At 43.6% G+C, this 26,542-nt stretch overlaps 1 protein-coding gene across 1 annotated transcript in view; it reads right to left on the bottom strand.

The window, feature by feature from the left end:
- F8 (coagulation factor VIII) overlaps positions 1 to 26,542 on the bottom strand; it is a 143,601-nt gene that overhangs the window by 45,645 nt on the left and 71,414 nt on the right. The window contains exons 8-14 of the mRNA XM_030208938.1: positions 25,886 to 26,153; positions 24,507 to 24,681; positions 22,911 to 23,004; positions 21,707 to 21,918; positions 15,386 to 15,536; positions 9,104 to 9,310; positions 4,554 to 6,762 (exon numbers count right to left, since the gene is read on the bottom strand). Coding sequence (XP_030064798.1) covers positions 4,554 to 6,762; positions 9,104 to 9,310; positions 15,386 to 15,536; positions 21,707 to 21,918; positions 22,911 to 23,004; positions 24,507 to 24,681; positions 25,886 to 26,153 — 3,316 coding nt within the window. The remainder of the gene's footprint in view (positions 1 to 4,553; positions 6,763 to 9,103; positions 9,311 to 15,385; positions 15,537 to 21,706; positions 21,919 to 22,910; positions 23,005 to 24,506; positions 24,682 to 25,885; positions 26,154 to 26,542) is intronic.

Here is a 26,542-nt window from a genome sequence, read left to right on the forward strand (position 1 = left end):
CACTGAGTGCGAGTTCTATAATGGTAGTTTTGCACACAAGTGCTGTTATAGGATACTAGTATAAGCTCAAAGTTATGCGCCTAACCTTAAGACACCAGTACTAAGGCCTTGATGCTCAGAACCCCTGCGCTGTTCTGAACAGCATGGTAAAAATACTGCCGGAACAGCAAGGGGAATGAACTGCCTAATGATCAGTGCTACTAACATGCAAATTTAAGCACGGTCATAGCATTGATCATGAGGGAGTTTTTGGAATGTTAAAGGGAGAATTGTGCCTAGGCATGCATGCAAGAGCATGCCCAGGCAATAATCCTCCAAGAGGTTTGACAGGTCCGGGCATTTCTCCTGCAGGAGAAAAGCCCAGACCTGTCGAAAGCCCTGGTGGTCTGGTGGACCCCCAGATCCCCCACAAAATATGGGACTGGAGGTCTGGTGGACCCATAGCCCCCCCAAACACGTAACCCCCCAAAATATCAATAAAACCATGGTGGTCTAGTGGGATCCTTAGCCAGGACCCCGACTTCTGTCCTCCAAAGATTAGCCATAGTGGTCTAGCGGAGATCCCCCCTCCCTACCTTGAAGAGAAAGGAGGAAGGACTAGGGCTACCTCCATCCTCTGCCGGGCACTTCCTTAAAATGGTGGCGCCCTTCTCTGCCTGGTGCATCCTGGGATGTATTAGGTGGGGCTTAACTACCATATAAGGGAGAAACTCATTGTTTCACGTTCTCCGGCTCTGAGCATTCTGCGAGTGCAAGTCTGCCACTAATGGCCTCTAGCACCCACATTTGCTTCTGAACATTGGGGCCTAAGTGCTTGTGTTAAATGTAGGCAGTTAGGTACGTAAGTGCAAGTATTCTATAAAATGTGCAAGTATGTGCCAGGCACACCCCTGACCTGCCAATGCCCCTCCCAGATCCACACCCCTATGCAATTGTATGCTATGGAAATTGCATTCACATTTTGTAGAATACTGACTAAAGGCAGCGATGTAATTACTAATTATTGCCCATTAGCACCAATTAACATCAATTATAGCCAATAATTGGTTGTTAAAATCAATTAGCATCTAATTATGCAATTAAGTTACACACATAATTGACCTTATTCTATTAGTTAGATGCAAAGCTTTGCAAGCTAAGGGCTGGAGTCTATAAAGTTGTGTGCCCAAATTTCTGACTAGCATGCAAATTTAGGTGCACAAGTTATAGAACAGTGCTTACATGCCTAACTTAATTGTTAAATTAGCCACCAATTGGCCTCATGCTCCAATAGCCCTTAACTGGCTTTAATTGTGCTAATTGGCACTAATTTGTGACCACGCACATAACTACACTTAGGTGCTATTGTTTAAACTTAGCGCCTAAATGCTATAGCGCGCAACTACAAAAGGGGTGCACACATGGGTTGGTCAGGGGCGTGTCTTGCAGTTGTACACATAAAGTTATAGAATACTATCACTCATATGTGCAACTGACACCTTTAGGGGTGACTATTTACAACAGCCTTTGACATGGCGTAAGTGCTTGTGCCTAAAGTTAGATGTCTCAGCTTCACACTAATGGATGTGATCTCAAAGCGGGGGCAAAAATCAACTCAAAAAATAATCCCAACGCTCATCAGAAGTTTTCTTCTTGGCTCTTTATTACAAATCACCTCTTAAAGTTAACGACCGACCGACACGGACCATGTTTTACAACTTCATCAGGGACAATTGTCAAGCCAAAGACTTTTTCACTTTGTTTCACATTATTCCATATTTGAGAATAATGTGAAACAAAGTGAGAAAGTCTTTTGCTTGATGACCGTCTCTGATGCAGTTGCAAAACATGGCCCATGTCGGTCGGTCTGTTAACTTTGAGTTGATTTATAATAAAGAGCCAAGAATAAAACTTCAAATGAGCATTGGGATTATTTTTAAAGTTAGATGTGCACATGTCAATTTACACTCTATTCTATAATGCAATTTTGCATGCAATTGCCATTATAGAATTGGAACTTAGTGCTCATATTTTTTGTGCCTAATGTTTGGTGCACTTTCTGGAATCTACCCCTAAGAGGAGCATTTTCGAAAGGACTTCCAAGCCAGAATTTGGATGTTCTGCTCCTAAAGTCCAAAAAGCCCTGTCTATCTGACAGCCATTTTCAAAAAGGAAATATGTCAAGGTTTCCTGTTTGAAAATACGTGAGATCATCTGAAATGAACAGCCATTTTACAAACTGAAATGTTAAAATTATGAACGCCAAAAAAAAAACAGGGACAAAGACATCTGTCTGTCAGTCAGCGTTTTTATAAAAATGGCTACAAAGACGTCCTTGCAGAGCAGAGGGGCAGCCTAGTGGCCAGTGCAGTGAACTGTAAACCAGGGCACCCAGGTTCATATTACCCTACAATTCTTTTATTTTAAATGCTGAGCCCTCCAGGAACAGCGAAATACCTACTGTACACCCACCACCTCAATAATCTTTAGGCTTGTAGGTGTCATAAATATTTAGGTACAGGAGGTATATGTTTGTTTCTGGAGAGCTCACAAGTCAGGTTTCATGACAAGTAAAATAAGGTGTAAATGGGCAGAACTAAATTTGGTCGCGTGGAGATGCACTTGGTATAATTCTATATACCACATGGAAATTTAAGCCTATTCTATAAAATGTAGGTATACTTTAGAGAATATACCTAGGCATATTTTTTTCCTCACCATATATAGAATCTAGCCCAAAATGTCCAAAATCTGATTTGGATGTCATATCGAAGATGCCCCTCTTTGTGTCTTTATTAAATGGGCTGGAATTAATTAATTAATTTATTTGTTACATTTATATCCCACATTTTCCCCACCTATTTGTAGGCTCAATGTGGCTTACATAGTACCAGACTCCGGTGTAAACAAATACAAAGTGATGTTGTGGTAAGATAAAGTTCATGTGGCACAGCCACACTAGGGAATCGTACAACGGAAGAGTTGTGTTATGTCCATTACGTTCTTTAGTTTTGTTGTGTTGCAGAGATCAGGCATTTATGTTGGATTGGTAGGGTATGCCTTTTTAAACAGAGCCTAAATGTTATAAAATTTCCCTCCACATGGACAAAATTATTAAACTAGTATAAGATCTGTTAATCTATTAGAATATGGGTATTTGCAGCAGCAAGTTAAAACATTTAAGTCTACCTTCAGATGATAGACTCTGGGGCTCATATTCAAAAGAGAAAAACATTCAAAAAGTGTCATAAAGCAGCTTTTGGACGAATTTCTTCTCAAAACATCCAAATTGGTATTTTCGAAACCTGTTTTGTAGACTTTTATCAATGCAATTTGTCTGCAATGCATCCATATCACAAGGGAACATGTCAGGGGCGTGTTGGAGGTGAGATTAGGGTGGGGCTAGGGCATTCCTAATCTTTGGGCGTTTTACAGCCATAATAGAACAAAATGAAAATGTCTAAGGCTCAAACTTCAATGTTTTGGCCTAGACCTGTTTTTAGAACAAATATGGCAAAAAAAGGTGCCCTAAATGACCTCCCTTACTCCTCCAGTTGTCACTGACCCCCTCCCACCTCCCCAAAGATGTGAATAAAAATGTTACTTACCAGCCTCTATGATAGTACAGATGTTATAGCCAGTTTATTAGAGCAGCAAGTAGTATAGTGGTCAGTGCAGTGCACTATAGAGAGGGGGACTCAGGCTCATATCCCACTCTACCTGTTACACTTGTGGTAGAAAGTATAAGCCCTCCATAACTCACTGAAACCCTACTGTACCCACATATAGGTGACCCCTTCATCTATAAGGGCTATTGTAGTGGTGTACAGTTGGGGGTGGTGGGTTTTGGGTGGGTTTTGGAGGGTTCAGCAGACAAGATAAGGGGGTAACAGTGAGATGTGTACCTGAGAACTTTTATTTGAAGTTCACAGCGGTGCCTCCTAGAATGCCCCATTGTTCTCCAGGGATGTCTGTATGACCAGTTTACCAAGAATGCTGGCTCCTCCTACATCCCAATACCTTGATTTTCTCTGTTTTCCACTTGTACATTTTTTTTTTTAATGGACCAAAAAGATAAATGCATAGAGCACAAAAACATGTTACATGTGGCCATTAAAAAAAAAAAAAAGAGACGTTTTGCTGTTTCTAAAATGGCTGTATTTCCTATTTGGATTTGGGACGTAGCACAAAATGACCAAAGTCCAACTTAGATGTCACATCAAAAATAACCCTTCATGTCTGCTGAAGAAACAGATGATGCAAAACGGGGTCAGTTTTCCAATTAGTCAGAAATTATGCAGTTAAAAGTGACATTTACTCTGATAGAATTGCTGAATCCACCTATGTGGACCTTAATTTATTGTAAATAGGTTAGTCTCTGAATGAGTGTTTACTTTTACTTTCAGAGTTGCTTTTCAGTTTGTTAAATTCCAGCTATAGGAAAGTTTTATTCCCACTCTTACAGTGATAAAATCAATAGTCTAATATATACCTCAACATTTTTTTTCTAAAACAGTAGATAATAGTTTGATTGATAGAGACCCCACTGATGCTTCATAGTTGTAGACACTCACCTGACCTTTATAAAGTGTGGGGATTTTTGAATTCCATAATCCCAAAATATTTCAACTGCTGCAATGAAATAAGTTCGGACTTCCCCATCAAAACCCCGTGGCTTCTTTTTATCTTCAAAATCACCATAAATATCAAAGTCCATTGAAGGGTCTTCATCGTAATAGTTATCGTAATCGTCCTTTGGAGGCACTGGAGAATCTCTAGCTTTTATACGTGAATCCACTGTGTTGTGCTTATTTTCAGTTTCACTTTTTTGGCTAGTCTGGATTTCATCATACTTTTCTTTCTTGAAGGTAGAAGTTTGTTGCATTTTATTGCTTTTCTCAATGGGACTATTGAGGGGCAACATCTTACCCTCTTTGATGACCTCATTTTCACTGTGGTCATCAGCTTTAAATGTGGGGTTGGACAATTCAGACCCATCCTGGTAAGCTTGATAATTGTCTTTCCAAGTCTTTCTTTGAATTCTTTCTTCTGAGAGCACTTGCAGAACTTGCTTTGCATCTCTCTCCTTCAGAAATGTAGTTTCTGTTGACTTTAGTGATCTTTTCTCCTGGTGCCTGCTATGGCTTTGTTGGTTTAAATGAAAGTACTTAAAGTCTGCCCCTGGATTTCCATTTGCAGGAGTATTGACCCCTGATTCTGTCATTTCATTTTGCTTAAGAAATGTTTCTCTATTATCTAATAAAGTGATGTTCAGCTTTTTGGTATTTATCACATCTTCTAACTCTGGTGATGTAATATTACCTTTTAAAAAAGTCTTTCCGTTGGTCATTGAGAGAGTTCCTTGATGCACTGAATTATTTTTTGACCTTTCTGACCCTAAAGAATCAAAATACTTTTTAAAAAATGTCTGTTTGTTGTTTTCTAAATTCTCCTTCTTTTGCCCTGTAGTATGCCATATCACTTCCTGTTCTGTCTTGGAAATATTGTCTTTATAAAACTCTTCCTTATTTTCACTTTCTAAAGCTTTAGAAATCTTTGTGCCATTGACAAATTCACTGATCATGTCGGTGTCAGAACCCTTTTGAAATTTGACTTTATTTTGGATTAAAGCTCTTTCTTCAAGCATTTTCCTGTTTGTAACATTATCCATCTCTAGTGGTGTGTCATACTGTTCCAAAGGTAAATGAATATTCGGTAGAAATCTTGTTTCTCCAGTGGAATTGTCCACTCTGACTGATGAGAAAGTGTTATTGGCAAAAATTTCCTCTTGGTTTAATGAACTGTTTTCTAGAAGCCTTGTAAGAGGATTATCTAAATCTGATAATGGACCAGTTGCAAATATACCATTGCTATTTGCTACTATTGTGGTGGTTTTTTGAGTTCTTATATCATCTGATGATGCATCTAACTTTGGCACTGTTACCCTCTTTTCTAGAAGAGTTGACCCATGTTTAAGTGTAGCAGCATCTTCAACTATTACAGATGTTTGTGGAACATTTGTAACTTTTATTGATTCTTCAAAATCTGGTGCAGTAACTGGTCGTTCATTAAAAGATTCATGTAGGCTTGTTGGAGATATCTCTTTGGACGTAACATTAGCTGGTGTCCCTAGAAGCTCCAGCTTTCCTTTGTCTTTCGGTGTTGCAACAGTTGACCTTTCCATTGTAAGCAGAAAATCATCCTCTTCTAGACTTGAGATAATGCTTGAAATTTCTGATTCGTGGGACTCTTTTTCTTTGACAGGAGAATCTTTAAGACCTTGCTTTAAGATAGTTATACTTCCTTCATCTCTGTCCTCTGGTATAGAGAGGTCATTTTCTGAAGGCTCGAGAGGAATATTTTCTATTGCATATGAGGGAATAAGATTGGGCTCAGTCTGTGAAATCTCAGACATACCACTTGAAGAGGTATCTGATGGACTGCTTGAAATACTTAAATTTGATTGATTAAGCGGTTTATATTTTCTTGGACATGGCACTGTGTAGTTGACTTTCAGGGTATTGTGAAACAGTTCTGTGGCATTTTTATAATGCTTCCTTTGACATAGCCTAGAAACAGGTTGAGGATTTTTTATTTTCGTGGGGTAACCTCGAGGTTGAATGATGTGGGGCTCAATATCTGGGTTGAAATAGTCTGGAATTTCTTCATACTCATCATACTCATAGAAATCACCTTTGGTTTTATTACATTGAGAGACTTTTAAGTTTGCTATCATTCCACGGTCTCTGAAGTAAGGATTCAGAGATTCCAGTTTCCATTCACCTGCATCAGAAATGGACAAAAGCTTAATCTAGGTATTCAGAAAGTATGTCACAATGGCAGTCATTTTTCAGTACAAAGCTCTTTTGTTATTAGGTTGCATCTGAAATACATTGTAAATAGTCTAACTGGTTCTGCTAATGACTTGTTGCAACCCTTGGAGAATGGTCTTATCATTCTGTGTTTAGTCTAATCTCATAATAATGAAGCTTCAGTTTTGATTTAGTTCATATATATTCTAGAGGAAGAATTTGGAGAGGGAAAAGGAAGATATGGTGGGAAATCATTACAACATCATAGGTTTAAATAATGCAGAAAAGGCTAGCAGTATCCAGTGAAATGAACATTCTAGAACAAGAATTCATGAGACTCTAAGCAAGTGGGTCTAGACTTTCAGAAAGCATTTGACAAAGTCCCTCATAATAGACTCTTGAGGACATTAACAAGTTATGATATAGGAGACAATCCTTCATTAGGGATTGGTGGCTAATTTAAATAAAGGAAAGAAACTAAAGGACCAGATGATCGGTTTTCCCCAATTGAAAAAGGTAAACAGTGGAGGGATCTGTACTGGGACTGATTTATTAAGCATATTTACAAATTATCTGAGAAAGGGAGCAGCAAGTGAGGTGATCAAATTTACAGATGATACAAGGTTATTTAAAGCTGTTAAATCATTAGCAGATTGTGAAATGGCAGGTGAAAATTAGGGGGTAATTTTATACAGAGTCACAAGTTTAGGCAGCAAGAATGCATGTAAATATTGATATTTTAATTATTTAAGACCCTCTTTTACTAAGGCGCCCTCACGTTTTTAGCACGTGCTAAAATTGGGCGTGTGCTAAACATTAGAGATGCCAATGCATTCCTATGGGCGTATCTAATGTTTAGCGCACGTCCAATTTTAGCACACGCTAAAAACGTGAGCGCGCCTTAGTAAAAGACCCCGTGTGTAAGTAGAAACTTACCCCAAAATTCTATATATCATGCCTTCATTTCCACGCGGACTTTGAAGCATATTCTATAAAAATACGCATAACTTAATTGGTTAACTAGCTAATCAGCACTGTCAATTGGATGTTAACAAGCAATTATCAGCACTAATTGGCATTAATTACAATTTACATGCACAACTCGCTATGCGTATTCTGTAACATAGTGTGTGTAAATTCCAAATTGCACAGTTGAAAAGGGAACATGTTTATGGCTGTGGAATGGGCGTTTCTAAAATCTATGCATGTTATTATAGAATACACCCGCTCCACGTCTAAAATAGGTGTCGAGATTTACACCAAGTAAAACATGGCCTAACTGGATGTGACTAAATTTGGTCACATGGAGAGGCGCTTGGCGTATTCTGTATACCGCACAGAAATTTAAGCCTATTCTATAAAATTTAGGCATACGTTAGTGAATATGCCTGGGCATATTTTTTTACTGCATGGATTTTTCAGGCGCCATATATACCATCTAGCCCTAAGCACACAAATGATATCTTATAAAATATCACTGTAAAAGTATGTGTCTTGTTTGTATGGTGTGTACTTTTACTGTGGGCAGAGTTTGGGCAAACATGTACATGGATAAATTACAAAATACTATGGGGTCACTGTTGGTTGGAGAGGATCCTGTCTGGTTAAATTGCTTGTGTGGATAGTGCCGCTGAATATCAACACTCAAAGCTGGCGTTTTGTGAGCAGTTTGGGGGTGAAGTTGGCACTTATACAGTTATATATTCAGCACTGAAAACAACAAGGGTAGAGGTGGAGAAAATTCCAAATGACCAAGGCAAACAAGGAGTAAGAGTGTCCAAAGAGTTTATTTGTCAAATGAATCTAACCCAAAAGACCTTATATGGGCCGTGTTTTGGCATCAAGTCTTCTTCAGGGGTCAATATGGTTCAGGTTAAACCAGCAATGCAGAGAGTGTAATAACCATTAAATACTCAAACATAATACACTGGACTGCGTGCCATGGAAAATAGTCTTTCCTGCAGGATGGACCTTTGATCTGACCCAGTATGGAACACCTGAAGTTTCTATATTTCTAAATAAATTCATGAAAAACAAAAGGGAATATTTCTTCACAGAAAGGGTGATAGATGCATAGAACACCCTCCCAGTGGAGGTGTTAGATATAAAAACTAGAGGATCCCTAGTTGTGCAGATATTTGGGTAAAAAGCCCCAACATTTTGTGTGCAACCATAGTATACAGTTCTCTGTTTCAAATAATGAAATAGTTTCGTCAACTATAAAAATGTTTTCAGAATTTTGTGGTAATACATCGCCCCTCATTATGAATGAATAAGAACAACACATTAGAAAAGTAATATAAAAGTCAAACCTGGTTTTTCCATGACCATGAAGACCGTATCCCCAGAGAATGGAAAGAGAGTGACTGTGTCCTCATAGGCCATATTGTGCTTGAAAGTGTTCCCCGTAAAGAAGATAGATAGAAAGTCCGTTTGGGCACCAACACTTAGAACATACCAATAAGTCACCTCATTAAGGCAAAGATTCAGGTTCAGATTATCTACACGGCCATTAACACCTAGAAAAACAGAAAGGGAAGAAAAGATGAATAATCTCACACAATGTTCCGATCTTACATATAGCCACTTTCATTTAGGAGATAAATAAGTTATCCTGAAAAAAAAAGAAAAGAGATCTCAGAAATAACATGCTCCTCTGCTACAGAACCTTAGTTAGAGGGTTTCTGCCCCTCCATTGATCAGCACCTGATCAGCACATTGATCAAAACAATCCTTTCAAACTGGCAGGGCCGTTAAGGGCCGCCGAGAGACTCAGCCAGGCCCGGGGAAGGCCGCCCCACTTCTGCCCCCCCCCCCCCGTCGCTCCCCCTGCCGCCCTCCCCATGCTCCCCCCGCCGCTGCAGTCCACAGTCTCACCTGCCTGCCTCCATGGCTCCGGGCTCCCTGCATTCAAGGCGGCAGTTGCAGATTACCTCTTTTCTGGCCTTCTCTCCCTGTATCCCGCCCTCGTCTGATGTAACTTCCGGTTTCTGCGAGGGCGGGACACAGGGAGGGAAGGCCGGAAGGGAGGCGATCTGTGACTGCTGCTTCGAATGCAGGGGGCCTGGAGCCGAGGAGGCAGGCAGGTGAGACAGGGAACTGCAGCACCGGTGGCCTGACCCCGGCGCCGGGCCCCCCTTGCAGGCCCAGGCCCGGGGAATTTTCTCCCCCCTACCCCCCCTCTCGGCGGCCCTGGGGCTGTTAACTAAAGTGTGTTGGTAATGTGTTGGTGTTCAGCATATTTTTGACTGGCGGTGGTGTTATTCAGTGTCAGGCTTGTTGCAGCTTGGTAAAAGGGGCCCTAAGTTAGGTGCAGAGCAGGTGTATTCTATAACCGTGCACGTAGATTTTAAGAATGCCCACAGACCTCCCACTCTATGCCCATGGCCACGCCCCCTTTTTGGCAGTGTGCATTAGAATTTATGCACACCACTTTACTGAATACGCATAGCAAGTTGAGCGTGTAAATGTAATAGTATCGATAATTGCTTGTTAAGTGGCAATTATCGGCACTGATTGGCTTGTTAAGTAATTAAATTGTGTGCAAATCCAGAATATGACCAGATTTCCTCGTGCAATTTCGGTCATGCTATATAGAATCCGGGGTTTAATGTGGAAGATGCAAATTTAATGTCCTAACCAACAACCACCGGCATTTGTTGTTACAGGTGCTGTGTTAAATTTGCAGATACCATGTGGTACTGTGTTTGGAGATACCACAGAAGCGCAGCAAAAGTGCCAATTAGTGCACATTATTTTCAGCTCTGTAATCACAAAACATCTTCCATATAAATTCTCTATCCATGACATGCCCCCAAACACAAAACCCACTTAGGACTAGATTCTATAAATGGTGTCTAAATTTGGGCATTGAAAAAAATGAGCGCTAGCGCTAAGCGCTATTCTATAAACAGTGGTACGAGTCGGGAACCACTTGTAAAATAGTGCCTAGCACCAGGATCCACGCCCAATTTTGGGTGGTAGGATTTACACCAACTGAATCCTGATGTAAATCCTGGTGCTTAAATTAGGTTCTATCATCCTATATAATAATTTGCACCTCCAACGTTCTTCATCTGGATGCCTGGGTTCGTAACATCCATAACCATTCATTGCCCCGCCCTCGTGTCAAAATGTAATGACGTCAGAGGGCAGAACAGTGAGAGGGAAGGGAAGCCAGCACCAGCCAGCCAGAGAACGTTCATGTACAAATCGAGGGGAGGAGAGAATCGCGGGAGAATCGCCCCCCTCTCCTCCAAGTTCCAGGCCCCCTCCCTCTCCTCCGAGTTCCAGGCCCCCTCCCTCATTCTCCTCCGTGTGCTAGCCCGACCTGCGCTGCCCGCTCTCTTCTCCCAGTCCTTTGCCTGCTCCTCGCCTTCCTGCGTGCTGTCCAGAATGTAAAAGTTCTTACCTCGGGGTCCGGCGGCACCAGTGAAAGGCGAGCAGGCATGGGGCTTCAGCCTGCTTTCCCTTCTCTCTCAGCTCTGCCTCTGGTCCCACCTCATTTCCTGTTTCCGCAAGAGCGGGACCAGAGGCAGAGCTGAGAGAGAAGGGAAGGCAGGCTGAAGCGCTGAGCCTGCTCGCCTTTCACTGCCGCCACCGGACCCTGAGGTAAGAACTTTTAAATTCTGGGCAGCACACAGGAAGGCGAAGGGCAGGCGGAGGACTGGGAGAAGAGGGCGGCCAGCGCAGGTAGGACTAGCACTCGGAGGAGAGGGAGGGAGGGGGGCCTGGAACTCGGAGGAGAGGGAGAGGGGCATGGAACTTGGATGAGGAGGGGAGGGAGGGGGCCAGGCTGGGACTTGGAGGAGAGGGGGTCTGGAGCTCAGAGGAGGGGGAGGGGGGCCTGGAACTCGGAGGAGAGGAGGGCCTGGAACTCAGAGGAGAGGGAGGGGGCCTGGAACTTGGATGAGAGGGGGGAGGGAGGGGGTCAGGCTGGAACTCGGAGGGAGGGAGGGGGCCTGGAACTCGGAGGAGAGGGGGGTCCTGGAACTCGGAGGAGAGTGGGGGCCTGGAACTCGGAGGAGAGGGAGGGAAGGAGGGAGGGGGCCTGGAACTCGGAGGGGAGGGAGGGAGGGGTGCCTGGAACTCAGAGGAGAGAGAGGGAGGGTGGGAGGCCTGAAACTCGGAGAGGGAGGCCTGGAAACAGTGGCGTAGCCACAGGTGGGCCTGGGTGGGCCAGGGCCCACTCACTTAGGGCTCAGGCCCACCCAACAGTAGCACACATTTAGTGGTAGCTGGTGGAGATCCCAAGCTCTACCAGCTGAAGACTTCCCCCTGTTGGTAACAAAAATGCTAGTCTCCACGCTACCGGCACCTGCACATGCTCAGTTTTCAGCGCATGCCTGCTGCAGACTGCCAAAGTTGAAAGGGAAGGGAAATGGGACTTGATATACCACCTTTCTGAGGTTTTTGCAACTATATTCAAAGCGGTTTACATATATTCAGGTTTTATCACCAGCTGAGATATTTTTTTGGTTGGGGGGGGGGGGGAAGAGAACACTTGGTGAACCACCCAGTTCTTGCCTAGGCCCACCCAAAATCTGTTTTCTGGCTACGCCCCTGCCTGGAACTCAGAGGAGAGGGAGGGGGGCATGGAACTTGGATGAGATGGGGGAGGGAGGGGGCCAAGCTGGAACTCGGAGGATAACCTTGCTAGCGCCCGTTTCATTTGTGTAAGAAATGGGCCTTTTTTACTAGTATTCTATAACACTGTGAGCAAATTCTAGTAATGCCCATGATTCATCGATGCCCCTGCCTCGGCCATGCCCCCTTTTCAGATCTGTGTGGGAAAATTTATATGAACATCTCTGTGGAATCCCGACTAGGAAGGTGCACATGTAGGGGCCCTTTAACAAAGCTGTGGGAGGGCTAACACGTGGGTTGCATATGCCAAATCGGCACTACCGCTGGGCTACCATATGCACCTGGTGGTAATTCTGAGTTTGGTGTGCGCCAAATCCCAGGATAGAAAATAATTTTCTATTTTCTACCGCGGGGGCATTCCTGGCAGTAATCGGCAGTTGGCGCATGCTGGACAGATACTGCACAGATAGCGCATGAGCCCTTACTGCTAAGTCATAGTGTGGCATTAAGGGCTCAGGCTGTAAATAGGCATGCACTAGTTTTAATTTTGCCACACGTCCATTTCCTGGTCCATAAAAAAACCCTTTTTTCCAGACGCTGTAAAGAATTGGCCCAGCGTGCATCCAAACCATGTGCTCACACTACTGCAGGCAGGGGTGGACTGACCATTTGGGCAACCGGGCAGTGCATGAGGGCCCAGAGGCTTTAGGGGGGGGGCAGAGGCTCTGCCTGGATGCCCGGATACCCAGCGTGTCACGATCTAGTGTGTGTGTGTGTGTGTGGGGGGGGGGGGGGTACATGTTCTTTCCTGCCCAGCCTGCTGGGCTGCTGCTATTCCCCCCTCCCCCGTGCTGGCAGCGCCAGCAGGTGGGGGAATAGTGGCAGCACAGCAGGCAGGAAAGAACATGCCTCCTGCAGAAGTCACCAGACTACTAGGACCCCTCAGGTAGGACTGGGGCAGTGAGGGCGTCAGCTGCATCGGCAGGGGCTGCAGGGGGGTGTTGGGCAGCAGCCGGGCGAGGGGCCCAGACCACCCACAGTCCATCCCTGACTGCAGGCCACCTTTTACCGCACCTAAAAGGACCCCCGAAATTCTAATGGTTGCCAATTAGTACCAATAATTGTTAGTGCCCAATTATTGGTTCCAATTGGCTCATTGTTCAATTAAATTGCATGTGCAAATTGGGTGCCTACTCAAATTTGCATGTACAGTTTTGAGTGCCATATATAGAATTTGTGGGTTAATGTACTGTTTACCGCATGGTACCTGCAAAAGTATTGCACAGTCCCTTAACACAGTTGTGCGCTAGCAGTTACCATGCAATAAACTGCACAGTAAGGGGTCAATATTCAGACAGCAACAGGTAGCGTTTTTCTGACTGTTGCTGGCTTTATCCCCAGATATTTAATGCCAGGTCATGTCTGAGCACTGGTACTGAATATCTGGGCATATGTGACTGGCTAGCACTTCTGCAGAAAAGTGAAATATTCAGCACTTAACTGCAGGTGAACTACATAAAGTTAGGACTGCTTTGTGTAAGGTCCTATTTCTGTGATTTCCTTATGCAGTTAAGCACTGAATATTGGCACTTAACAACAAAAGTGCCGACTCTTCCCCTGGACAGCCCACACATTAGCTGATTCCGGCTTACTCCCCTTTTAAAAAGCTGCGCTAGCAGCTCCCATATGGTAATGCTGACCAGTGGCGTAGCTACGTGGGGCCACGGGGGCCTGGGCCCCTGTAGATTTGGCCCTGGACCCCCCTGTCAACGACCCTCTCGACCGCCCCTCCCACCGCCAATCCGCCGTTGCCTACCTTTGCCGGTGGGGGACCCCAACCCCCACCAGCCGAGGTCCTTTTCTTCTGGCGCAAGGCTTTGTTCAGTTTCTGAGTCTGACGTCCTGCACGTACAACGTGCAGGACGTCAGACTCAGAAACTGAACGAAGCCTTGCGCCAGAAGAAGAGGACCTCGGCTGGCGGGGGTTGGGGGTCACCTGCCAGCGGAAGGTAGGCGACGGCGACGGTGGGGAAGGGTTGGCGACGGGAGGGGGGGTCAAGAGGGTCGTCGTCGGGGGGGTCAAAGTTGGTGGTGGTGGTGGTGGCGGGGGGTGGGGTTGGCAATGGCAGGGGGGTCGGTGCCGCCGGGGGGAGGCTAAAATGTGCCCCTCACCTCGGGCTCTGGACCCCCCTCCCGCCGAAGTCTAGCTATGCCCCTGATGCCGACATAGCCCATTCTTGGGGGCTAGCATGGCTTTGTAAAAAAAGGGGGGGGGGGGAGATTAGGTGCTAGCGACGGATATTCAACGGCACTATCCAGGTAAGTGGTGCTGAATATCCACAGCCCCATTCAAGTCATTTAAACAACCAGGAACCTCTCCTGGCCATTTAAATCACTTTGGGCCCCTTTTACTAAGCTGCAGTACAAGGGGGCCTGCGCTGGCATCAGTACATGTTTTTGACACACGCTGAGGCCCTCTTTTACTGCAGTGGGTAAAAGGCTGTCTTTTTTAAAAAAAAGAAATGGCTGTGTTGCAAGTGAACCACTTGCCGTGTGGCAATTTCATAGGGGGGGAGGGGGAGGATGCACTTACCACCACCCAATGAGGTGGCAGTAAGGGCTCCCACGGTAACCCAGCAGTAACTGGGCAGCATGTAGCACTGCCTGATTATCGTCAGGTAAACACCAGCACTACAAAAAATGAAACATATTTTTGTAGCGCCGGAAACGGCATGCGCTGGAGTTGGGAACTACTGCCGGGCTGCTGAGGTAGCCCAGCGGTAGTTCCGGATTAGCGAGCAGTAAGCCCGCACTGGGCTTACCACCGCTTAGTAAAAGACCCCCTTTGAATATCAACCCCTCAGTATTTAACACAGTTTAGTAAAACAGCCTCATAATTTGTTTTTTGTTTTTATTTTCTGTGATTAGAAATTAGACAAAATAAAATAAAGTATATTGTTGTTTCCATATCACTTTCAAATGACAGCACATCACTGTCTGTTACTCACTGTGCATAACATTTGAGGCGTAAAATTCAGGGTCCTTGGGATCAACATTGGCTGGATCCCAGCAGAATCGCTTTATATTCTCTTCCAAGTACCAGCTCAGGTTTTCATCAAACACAGAAAACAACATGAACCGCTCCTTGTCTGACATCATCTGAAGGAGAAAGGTTGATTCTTTTATCAGCAATAAAGCAAATAAACAAATGAAGGAACAACCCATCCTGGTCACCCCTCCCCCCCCCTTCTTCAGGGATAATATGAGAAACCAGCAATCTCCAGAAAAAAGTACAAACGTTTATATAGCATCCCACACAATCCTTTGCCCCAGGAAGATACTCTTGTTAAAATTATTGCATGATCTATTTCGATGCGTTTTTTTATTTGTATTTATTAAAAAAACAAAACAATGCAGAACCTGCATGATCTACAAATCTAGATGCTTTACAAAGTCACCTACATAATTTAAAAGACATCGCATACATAGCAGAGTGCAGGAGTAACCTAGTGGTTAGTGTACTGGGTGTGATATCCAGAAGTGACCAGTCTAAATCCTACTACTGCTTGTTGTGATTTTGGGCAAGTTTCTTAGGGGCCCTTTTACTAAGCTGCGGTAAAAAGTGGTCTGAGGTAGCGCGAATGCTGGGCCATTTTGTTACCGCATCTAGGAAAAAGGGCCTTTTTTTAAGGGATCAGAAAATAGACGTGCGCTAAAATTGAAACCAGCGCATGTTCATTTTCGCCCTGAGACCTTACCACCGCCCATTGACCTAGCGATAAGGTCTCATGCGCTACTCTAGTGGTAAGCATGCAGCGCATCAACAGCCGTTTACCGCTGGGTAGGCGCCCCGCTATAGAAAATAGAAAATATTTTCTACTGCGTGTTTTTGGCACACACTAAATTCAGAATTACCACCCAGGGCACAAAATTAGTGATGTTTTAAGTCGCAAAGACAGATCTGGTTTTGTGAAAATACAACAGGGACCTTTATTGCTAGTGAACAGGAATATGAATAAAGTGTCCTCCCTATCAGGTGGCCATTGAATCCAGAGCTGTGATAAATGAATTATGCTGTAACGATAAGCATTTTACATCAGCTTCTAGTACAGACTTTTGAAATATAGGGGTAAATTTGTAAGGAGCTGCATAGTTTTAGATGCCAGCTTGGAGAAAAAACGGCTGAGGGGAGATATGATAGAGGTCTATAAAATAATGAGTGGAGTGGAAAGGGTAGACATGAAGCGTCTGTTTACTCTTTCTGAAAATACTAGGGGGCATTCGATGAAGCTACAAAGTAGTAACTTTAAAACGAATCTGAGAAAATGTTTCTTCACTCAATGCGTATATATATATATATATATATATATATATATATATATATATACAGTGCACTCTATTTAAGTGCACATCGGATAAGCGCATGCTCTGTTTAACTGCATGCCGTACTTCAGTCCCGTTTTTGGTGCCATCAATTTCTATGAGGACAAACTTCGGTTTAGCACACCACTGATAAGTGCAAGATTCGCTTATATGCATGGTTCAAGACCGCTCCTCTGCAGGAAAGACTCTGCATAAGCGTGCGCATGGAATATGGAAGCCAATTGGCGCGTGACAACCAACGAGATTTCAAATTTACTGCCTCTTTAACTGCCACAGGCAGAATAAGCGAAAGAATGTTGTTAGAGCATACACCGGGGTCGTCGTCGTCATCACAGCAGAACTGTAAGACTTTAACACTGGCTGAACGAACAGACGTTCTTAAAAAATTAAAAAACAAACAAAGTCAAGCATCTGTTGCTAAAGAATATGGTGTCAATCCCAGTCAAATTTCACGTGTCTTGAAGCAGAAAGACCAGCTTCTGGAAGAAATCCACAATGGAAACGAAAACGGGCGGGAAAAGCTGAGGTGGTAGAAAATGCTCTTTCTGTTGCTAAAGAATATGGTGTCAATCCCAGTCAAATTTCACATGTCTTGAAGCAGAAAGACCAGCTTCTGGAAGGCTGGCAAACAATACAAATCCACAACGGAAACAAAAACGAGCAGGAAAAGCTGAGGAGGTACAAAATGCTCTTCTTCAGTGGGGTTTCTCGAGTCAGGAGCAGACAGTTTCCTGTCAGTGGTCCACTGCTTATAGAGAAAGGTAACCAGCTAGCTGAAAGTCTTGGACTAACTGAATTCAAAGCCACTGTTGGATGATTGGAAAGATGGAAGGAGAGGAACAGCATAAAATTCAAGAAAGAGCATAGTGAGAAACAAGACGCTGATGACTTTGGTGCTGAAAATTGGGTTGTTTCAGTTCTTCCTACCATCTTGAACGAGTTTGCACCTCGTGACATTTTCAATGCTAACGAAAACGGTCTCTACTGGCGAGCGATTCCTGATGGAACACTTGCATTCAAACATACCGAAACTACTGGAGGTAAAACATCGAAGGACCGATTGACGATCCTCCTTTGCTGCAATATGGATGGGAGTGAGAAGTTGGAACCCCTCGTCATTGGAAAGAGCAAACAGCCCCGTTGCTTCAAGAAAGTTAAGCGACTTCCTGTATCATATGAGGCTAACGCAAATTCATGGATGACTGGGGAAATGTGGAAGCAGTGGCTAAAGAATTTAGACACTAGAATGCGGGCACAAAAGCGTCAGATTTTGCTGCTTTGTGATAATTGTGCTGCACACAGGGATTATATCAGGCTGTCTAACGTCAAGGTGGTCTTCCTGCCACCAAACACTACCTCTCTGATCCAACCTGTGGATCAGGGCATAATATCCAATTTCAAACAACATTATCGGGCTCTTTTGCTACGTTGTCTGATGAGCGTTATGGATGACCAGACTGCCAAGGATAAATGTGCTGTTGAACTGGCTCGTAATCTATCACTGTTGGATTCCCTACATATGCAGAAAGAAGCCTGGAATCATGTTACACAGGCAATCATTGTGAACTGCTACAAGCGGGCAAACTTTGTTAAGGATGTGGAGAGGGACGAAACAGATGCAGCTGTTGCAAATGCGTCAGATTAAGAGGTTATTGACATCCCAGCCGGTGTTACTCAGATGAAGAGGTTATGGACATCCCAGCCGGTGTTACTGAAGAGGAGTTCCATCGCTACGTAGCTGTTGATTACAGTCTACAAACAGCTGAAGACAGCAGCTGAGGGGAGATATGATAGAGGTCTATAAAATAATGAGTGGAGTTGAACGTGTAGATGTGAAGCGTCTGTTCACGTTTTCCAAAAATACTAGGACTAGAGGGCATGCGATGAAGCTACAATGTAGTAAATTTAAAACTAATCGGAGAAAATATTTCTTCACTCAACGTGTAATTAAACTCTGGAATTCGTTGCCAGGGAATGTGGTAAAGACGGTTAGCTTAGCGGAGTTTAAAAAAGATTTGGACGGCTTCCTAAGGAAAAGTCCATAGACCGTTATTAAATGGACTTGGGGAAAATCCATTATTTCTGGGATAAGCAGTATAAAATGTTTTGTACTTTTTGGGGATCTTGCCAGGTATTTGTGATCTGAATTGGCCACTGTTGGAAACAGGATGCTGGGCTTGATGGACCTTTGGTCTTTCCCAGTATGGCAATACTTATGTACTTTTTCTATCTTTGTTGTCTTGTGACTTTGTTTTTCTGATCATGTTGGTTCCAGTCTCTGATTCTGCTGCTCTCTATCTGCTCCCTTAACTCCACTTCCAGGCTTCCTTTCCATTTATTTCTTTACTTTCCTCCTTTCTTCTTCATTTCTTGCCCTACATTCATAGGTAAAAGCTGGGTCCTCCGTGGACTTGACTAGGAGGTATAGAGTGGATCCAGCTTTTGCCTGTTTTCTCCAGCCATGTGCAGTTTTTCTCCTCTTTCCCTTTCCCTCATCTCCGTCAGTATGCATCTCCTTCCTCTTTCTTCCCTCCCCTCCACCCATATGCATCTCCTTCCTCTCTCTTCCCTCTCCTTCATCCAGTGGTGTGCTGGTAAATTTTTAACAACATTTCTCCTGCCCTCCCTCCATCCATCCATGTCCAGCAACTCTCCTCTCTCCTCTGCTCTCCCCACCCATCCATCCATGCCCAGCGATTCCCCTTTGCCCCCCCTCTCATCCACATCCAGTGATTCTCCTCTGTCCCCTGCCCTGCCCTCCCATCCCATCCCATCCATGTCCAGCAATTCTCCTCTGCCCTCCCCTCCATGCCCAGTGACTCGCCCCAGCCCCCAATTTACCCCCCTTTTCAGCCCCCAAGTTTCAGTTCCCAACCCCAGCTCCAGCACCACCTGTGCCCTCAGTTTTCCACAGCCCTCCTTTTCTTCCAGCCGCCCTGAGTTAAAAAAGTCGCAGCGGTGTCAGCGTCAGTGAAAAAGTAGGCTCGCCTCTAGCCTTTAAACCTTCCCTTCTCTCTCAATGTGCCGCCTTTCTCTGATGCAATTTCCTGTTTCCGGTTTCCGCGAAGGCGGCACAGTGCATGCTGAGAGAGAAGGGAAGGCTTAAAGGCTAGAGGCGAGCCTGCTTTTTCGCTGCCGCTGCCACCACTACAGCTTTTTAAACGCAGGGCGGCTTGAAGGAAAGCAGCTGAGGATCGAATGGCAGGGAACGAGAGGAAGTGCCACGGGGCCACTGGAGGCGTGAGGCCCTGTGCGACCGCTCCTGTCACCCCTGCCTAAGACCTGCCCTGAATATGTGCCATATGCAGCATACCTTCACAATCAGAGCTAAAATTATTATATCATATGTTCCAAAAATAAAGCAGAGAGGTTCTTGAAGTTCATTAGGCAGCTGGAAGACAGAGGATTGATGAGAACTGATTGAGTGTGCTTCCTATTCATGGGATGAACACATCCTGAATTTTGTCATCCATTAAATTATAAGTAAATAAAAAAATAAAATAAAATATTGTGAAAAGTAAACTCTTTCGTGCATTGGTAAAAGCCTCAATGAGAAAATGCAGGATAATCCTTTAGATGTGCAGTAAGTGGTTTCTGCCAGTAGAGGGCATGCAAAGACACCATGGGAAGAGTCAGGATATTTAAAAAATTGGAGGCCCTGACATAACAGAAAGGTAAAAAACTGATGGCATTCAGGTAGCCTTTTATCACCAAGTCACTTTTATTGCTGAAGGCTACAGTTTCAGAATAGAGTCTAAAGGCATTGAGGATGAACTGTGATCATAATTCCACCCTTCTGAGTGTCCAGCATTTTGGTCTGGATACTGACAGAGACTCCAGCACTTTTAATTAATGAGGCCCAGCATCACCAGAAAAAGAAAAATCATCAAGAAAATGATTGAAGTGACTCCAGAAGAATACAAAAGCCCTCAGAGGATTTGAGTAAGGATTTGAGTAAGTATATGAGCACACAATTCTGGAACGCGCTGCCGCGCTACCTAAAAACAATCTACGAACTAGCCAGCTTCCGCAAACTATTGAAGACCCATCTCTTCAACAAGACATATAACAAAGATCAAGACATGTGAAATTCCCCACATGCACCTAGAACTGTCTTATAATGTATATCTTGTTTATCGCTACTATGCTTTATCATTATCATATAACCCAAAATCCTTCTGTAATGCCAAATGTCTAAACTGTTCTATCTCCACTATTCATGATGTATTGTAAGCCACTTTGAGCCTGCAAAGAGGTGGGAAAATGTGGGATACAAATGCAACAAATAATAATAATAAAATAAATAACGATAGTCCTCTGTATGCAATTATGAATTGTCGATTGACTTATGAGGACTGCTACTTGTGTGATGTTTTCTTGGCACACTACTAGTGGAGTGGTTCCCCAGTCATCTTTACCCTCCCCCTCTCCGATGAAGGCTGTATAGTGATACTTATTACCAAGTGAAAGTGGATGGATGGCTGAGTAGACAAGAAGCTGGAACGCAGGTCATGGGTACAGAAGGCAAACGACCTACCGATTATACCATGAGGCCTCATCACCAGATTAAAAAAAAATCACCAAGAAAATGATTGAAGTGAATCCAGAAGAATGCAGAAACTCTTGAATGATATGAACAAACAATTACAAATTTGCCATTTGGGAATGTGTTTCTTCCATTAACGAAGACCAGCTGTCTATAGCAAGGTGAATTGGGGCCTTAATATAGTCAGATACATTAACCAAAAAGGAACAATGAATTTTGATAACAATTGTTTAATTATGTGTGTGTGTGAATGGCTGGAGAAGAGATGGGTAGGGAATAAAAAATTTCTTTCTATGCTGGTATCATTCTTGCCAATTACATTTCACTGAGTTAGCTATAGTTTTCTTGGGTAGGATTACATTTCCACAGTCCTCTGTGGCTCATGGAGAAAGGAACTCACCTGATTACCTCTTTGGTCCAGTGTCTCTTTGCTGCATATCAGCAGCGGTCCAATGAGCCCTGATGCAATGTCTCGGACTGGATCAATGGAGCTGTAGTAGAATCGGGTTAGGCAACGAGGATCTGACTGAGCAGGGCCATCATCAGATGACACCATCCAGTGATAAGTAAATGACTGGTTAGGTTCAATCATTAGATTTTTCAAATCTTCAGCTGCCAAAAGCAAAGAATTGTGTCATTTAGACATGGTAATACTCAACCACTGTGAAGAGATAGAAGGAAGGTCACACAACTGATAACCTAATTTAACATTTTGAAGGAATTAACATCTCAGTACACAGCTGCTTTAGAGGTAAAGGGGACAAGTTAGGCATGCTGATGCTGCATGCCAATTTATCTGTGCGTCAAGATGCCATTATAGCAGATGTTCGCAACCCAGTCTTCGGGGCACACCTAGTTAGTCAGGTTTTCAGGATAACCACAATGAATATGCATGAGATTAATCTGCATGCTTTATTTCCATTCTATGCAAATCTAACTCATGCATATTCATTATGGGTATCCTGAAAACCTGACTGGTTAGGTGGGTTCCGAGGAGTGGGTTGAGAACCCCTGCATTATAGAATGTTAGACTGAGGCATGACCATTTATGCCAGGTCAGTGGCAGACGTAAATGGGTGTGCCTAAATGTACAAACAAAAGAAGGGAAGAACAAGCCTTTGCACACAGAAGCAAAAGTACAAACAGCAAAGGTGTTCTTTGCTGCCCCCGAGAAGCTGCTGCTCTAGGCAACCACCTAATCTTGCCTAATGGTTGGACTGGCCCTGCTCTGCAAGCATAAGTCTTTCTGGCAACCTCTTGATTTAATTGCCCACTGCCAGAGATGAAGGGACATAGAGCTGGAAATCCAAGTCTCTGTCAAAAAAACAAAAAACAAAGTAGGGATGAATTTGTTATCTGTATGGTGTACATAATTGCAAAACACACAGTGGTAGATGGTAGATTTTCCCTAGGGTTAGATGGAACCATGGATTAGCCTATATTACAAAACCTTGGTGAGCATAATTTTTTTATATGATTATTTTATTCTTCTTGGTATAGAAGATACACTGACTGGCCAGTTTAGGAGCCTTTACATCATAAAGAATAGAGAGGCTACGCACTTCCCTTTCTATCCCATTCCTTTGATCTAGTGGCAGACCTACCTTTCTGAGAGTCCACTGGAGGTAAAGCATTGACCCTCGTGATGCCTTGAGGGTAGATGTTGTAAGGTCGACTTGCAAGATTTTTGAATGTTATCTGCAATTACAGAACCATCAGATGATCAGTATGTATTAATTAGCAGCAAATAAGGTGAATCGGGCAGTCAATCACTATACTATTCCTGCAAGCTTAAGAAAACCATATTAGAGCCCTGTTCACTAGCTGAAACTGGTTCCACTGTCCCCTTTCACATTTCTAGAAGTAAATCTTGTCATCTAAGATCTTAACTCCTAATTCTATAAAAGTCACCAAAACCTGTGTGGGCAAATTTGAGCATGCACACAATTTGCGTGCACAATTTAATTGAATAATAAGCCAATTAGTGGCACTAATTGTCTTTTGAACAAGCAATTATTGGCGCTAATTGGAATCAATTAAAATGTACATGCCTAAGTTTTACATGCATCCTGAAAAAGGGGGTGTGGAAATGGGAGAGTCATAGGCAGTCTGGGGCGGATCCTATGTGTGGTTTTGGGTTAAGCACACAATTATAGAATAAGGGGGTTCCATATGTAAATTTAGGTGGGGCATTTGCACAACATTTTTGTTGATGCAAATGGATGTGCCTAAATTTATGTGTGATCCCCGGGACTTAAGCGCTACTCTAGAAACTGTGCCTAACTTTAGGCAAGCTTATAGAGTAGCACTTAAATGGGCTTTTTTGTTGCTGATTTTTTAGGTGCAATTTATAGAATTCATCCCTAATTAGTGTTCATTATTGCTTGTTAAGTCCTGTTAACAATGCTGACTAGCTTGTTAAGTCAATTAAGTTACGCGCATTGTTATGGAATATGCTTAGATTTAGGCGTGGAACGCTAGGTGCGATATATAGTTTCCGGCAGTGTATCTCTATATGAAGGCCTCAACAGTATATTAAATACACTAGATAAGAGTGCACCAACCCAGTGGCATAGCTACAGGAGGCCATGGGGTCTGGGACCCCTAGTTTGGCTGGCAGGGGTCCCCAACCCCCTCCAGATAAAGCATTTGTCCTGCACTGGTCTCACATTGCCTGTTGCCCTATCCTGTTTTCAGTGGACTCCTGCCAGCCAAGTACCTTCGAAGTGGAGGGGGGAGCGGCGGCAGGGGGCAGAAGTGGCGGCAGGAGGACGGCGGCGGGGAGGCAGTAGCGGCCATGGAGGAGGTAGAAGTGGCAGCGGGAGGACAGTGATGGGGAGGCGGGCCAAAATGTACCCCCCCACACACACCTTGGGGTCTGCCCCCCCCTCCTGTTGAGGTCTGGCTGTGCCCCTGGCACCAACTGGATAATGCAGACTTAACACAGGAGCACTTAGCACCCCCTTAATAGATGGCAGTAAGTGCTCCCATGTTAAATTTTTTTTTTGGCAGGCCCACATGTTAATAGAAAAAAAAATTATTTAAAAAGCCACATATATTGCCGTATTAAATCTGGGCTTAATGTGCAGGAAACTCCAGCATTAAAAACACTTTAATCTCAGATTTTAATGCACTGCTCTGAAAAGTCTTTCACTTGACTAGTCAAGTTTTGCTTTACCACAAAGAAATTTCTTTCATACCTTAAACTGATCTCCAATTTCTCCTTTGAGGACAGGTCCCAGAATCCCAGTGTCAGGTATGTCAGGCACTTTGCGCTGTTTAAATGATTCATCTGTATATTCTACAAAAATCACCTTCTTATAGTGCTGTCCAATGCGCTGAGGACCAGCTTCCAAAAACTGGCTTATGTAACTTCTGCAAACAAAAAAAGATAAAGTGGTAAATGAGATTCCAGACACTCTTGGAAGAGACTGGAATAACGGCCGTTGTGTGTGGCTTTATCAGAAATTTGTATCTTCATGAAATATTTGTAAATATCTTCTAGATTGATGGTTGTCTGTTGGGATCTAGGGTTTACGTCTAGAACAGGCGACATTTTACTGCTGATCCTGTACAATGTAGCACTTTGAACATTGAGCTCCACAATCGAGGTTTCTTTTTGAAAACGAATTGATAGATACAGTTGTTTCTACAAACCATTATGAAAGAACATAAAGACTCCTGAGGTGGGCTGGTTGGCCAAAACATGGCCGTGTCGAGTCTCTTTGAGTTACATTATTGGTTTGGACTCATCAATAAATTTGGACTGTCTTCTTTACATCGTCTCAAGACCCTATTTTTGTGTCATCTTCACTGTATTCTTTGTTGTTTTGAGTTTGTGAAGACTGTGTTCTTCTGTGTTTACATCACCAGGATCTAGGGTTTGCCTTATTCTTATTATGTAAGCTGCACTGATCTGAATTTTTTGGCCTGTGCAGCCTAGAAGCATTGACTGTAATGTATGTACTGAGAAGCAGCAATTCTTCAACACCTAAATGTGACTTCTTGAAGTGGAACAGCTAATTACAATCCCCTGAACAGTCTAAAATAGGGTTCTCCACCCAGTCCTTGGGACACACCAAGCCAGTCTAGTTTCCAAGGTATCCACAATGAGTACGTGTGAGAGAAATGTGCATGTACTGTCTCCACTGTATGCAGATCTATTTCATGCATATTCATTGTGTGTATCCTAAAAACCTGACTCACTTGGGGGGGGGGGGTCTTTTACTAAAGCGTAATTTCAGTTATCTGTAACAGGGCCCATAGGAATAAAATGGGCCCTGCTGCAGATAACTCTAGCTAAGTTTTAGTAAAAAACCCTTTTGGTGTGTCCCGAGGCCTGGTTGAGAATCCCTGGTCTAAAATGACCAGTGACACCAATGAACAATCGTCTTATATGTTTTTGAAAGAAATGCTACAGAATGCTTTGATTTGATTATGACACCAGTCTTTCTTGAGGGTTTAAGCCCCTCAAATATCAACATACTATAGCAGATAAGAAAGCAGATGATTCAGGCTGAAAACCACATTGCACTTCCCACTTCATGTTCCGTGTTGTGAGATATTCCAAGGCTCTCACCTGTCCATGTCATTGGGTGGTTTAGGTGCATAGTTCCAATCCACCTCCACAGCTGCAATGAAATAGGTCCATGTGACAGGCCTCTGCTTGGCTTGGGAACGGATTTTTATTGGAGATGGAGGCTCATCGCCAATCACTATGACACCGTCTTCAGATAAGTCATCGAAATAATCCTCGTAATCTTCATCAGTCACATCATTAGACAGCCTCATTTCCTTTATGGGTTCCTCTCGGCAGACCTCCACACTGATATATGCAGTCATTCCAGCTTTTATTTAAATACAAGAAAACAACCAGAAATATTGTTGGAAAATAGAGCTTCAAAATAATTTGTAAAAATTAGCTCTTTTAGAAAGAGACCTTGCCATTATATATTGCCTCACAGAATATAGAGTAGGTTGTGAATCTGAGGAAGAATAGGTTAGAAATAAAATCAGTCACATGGAGAAACTTGGGGTCTTGAAAAGGGGTTGAGGGGGTTATGGGTACCACTACACACCAGAGAGGTTTATTTTATGATCAGTGACAAGCTTGTCAGGTGAGAGAAGGAAGGGGAAGGGAGGAGGCCCATTAGACTAACGGGGATTTTTGTGCTGATGTTGGGGGCGTAGGTGGGGTGTGTGGATCAGAGACCACTAGACCACCAGGTATTTTATT

This window comes from Microcaecilia unicolor, chromosome 7 (assembly GCF_901765095.1).
Source record: "Microcaecilia unicolor chromosome 7, aMicUni1.1, whole genome shotgun sequence".
Lineage (NCBI taxonomy): Eukaryota > Metazoa > Chordata > Amphibia > Gymnophiona > Siphonopidae > Microcaecilia > Microcaecilia unicolor.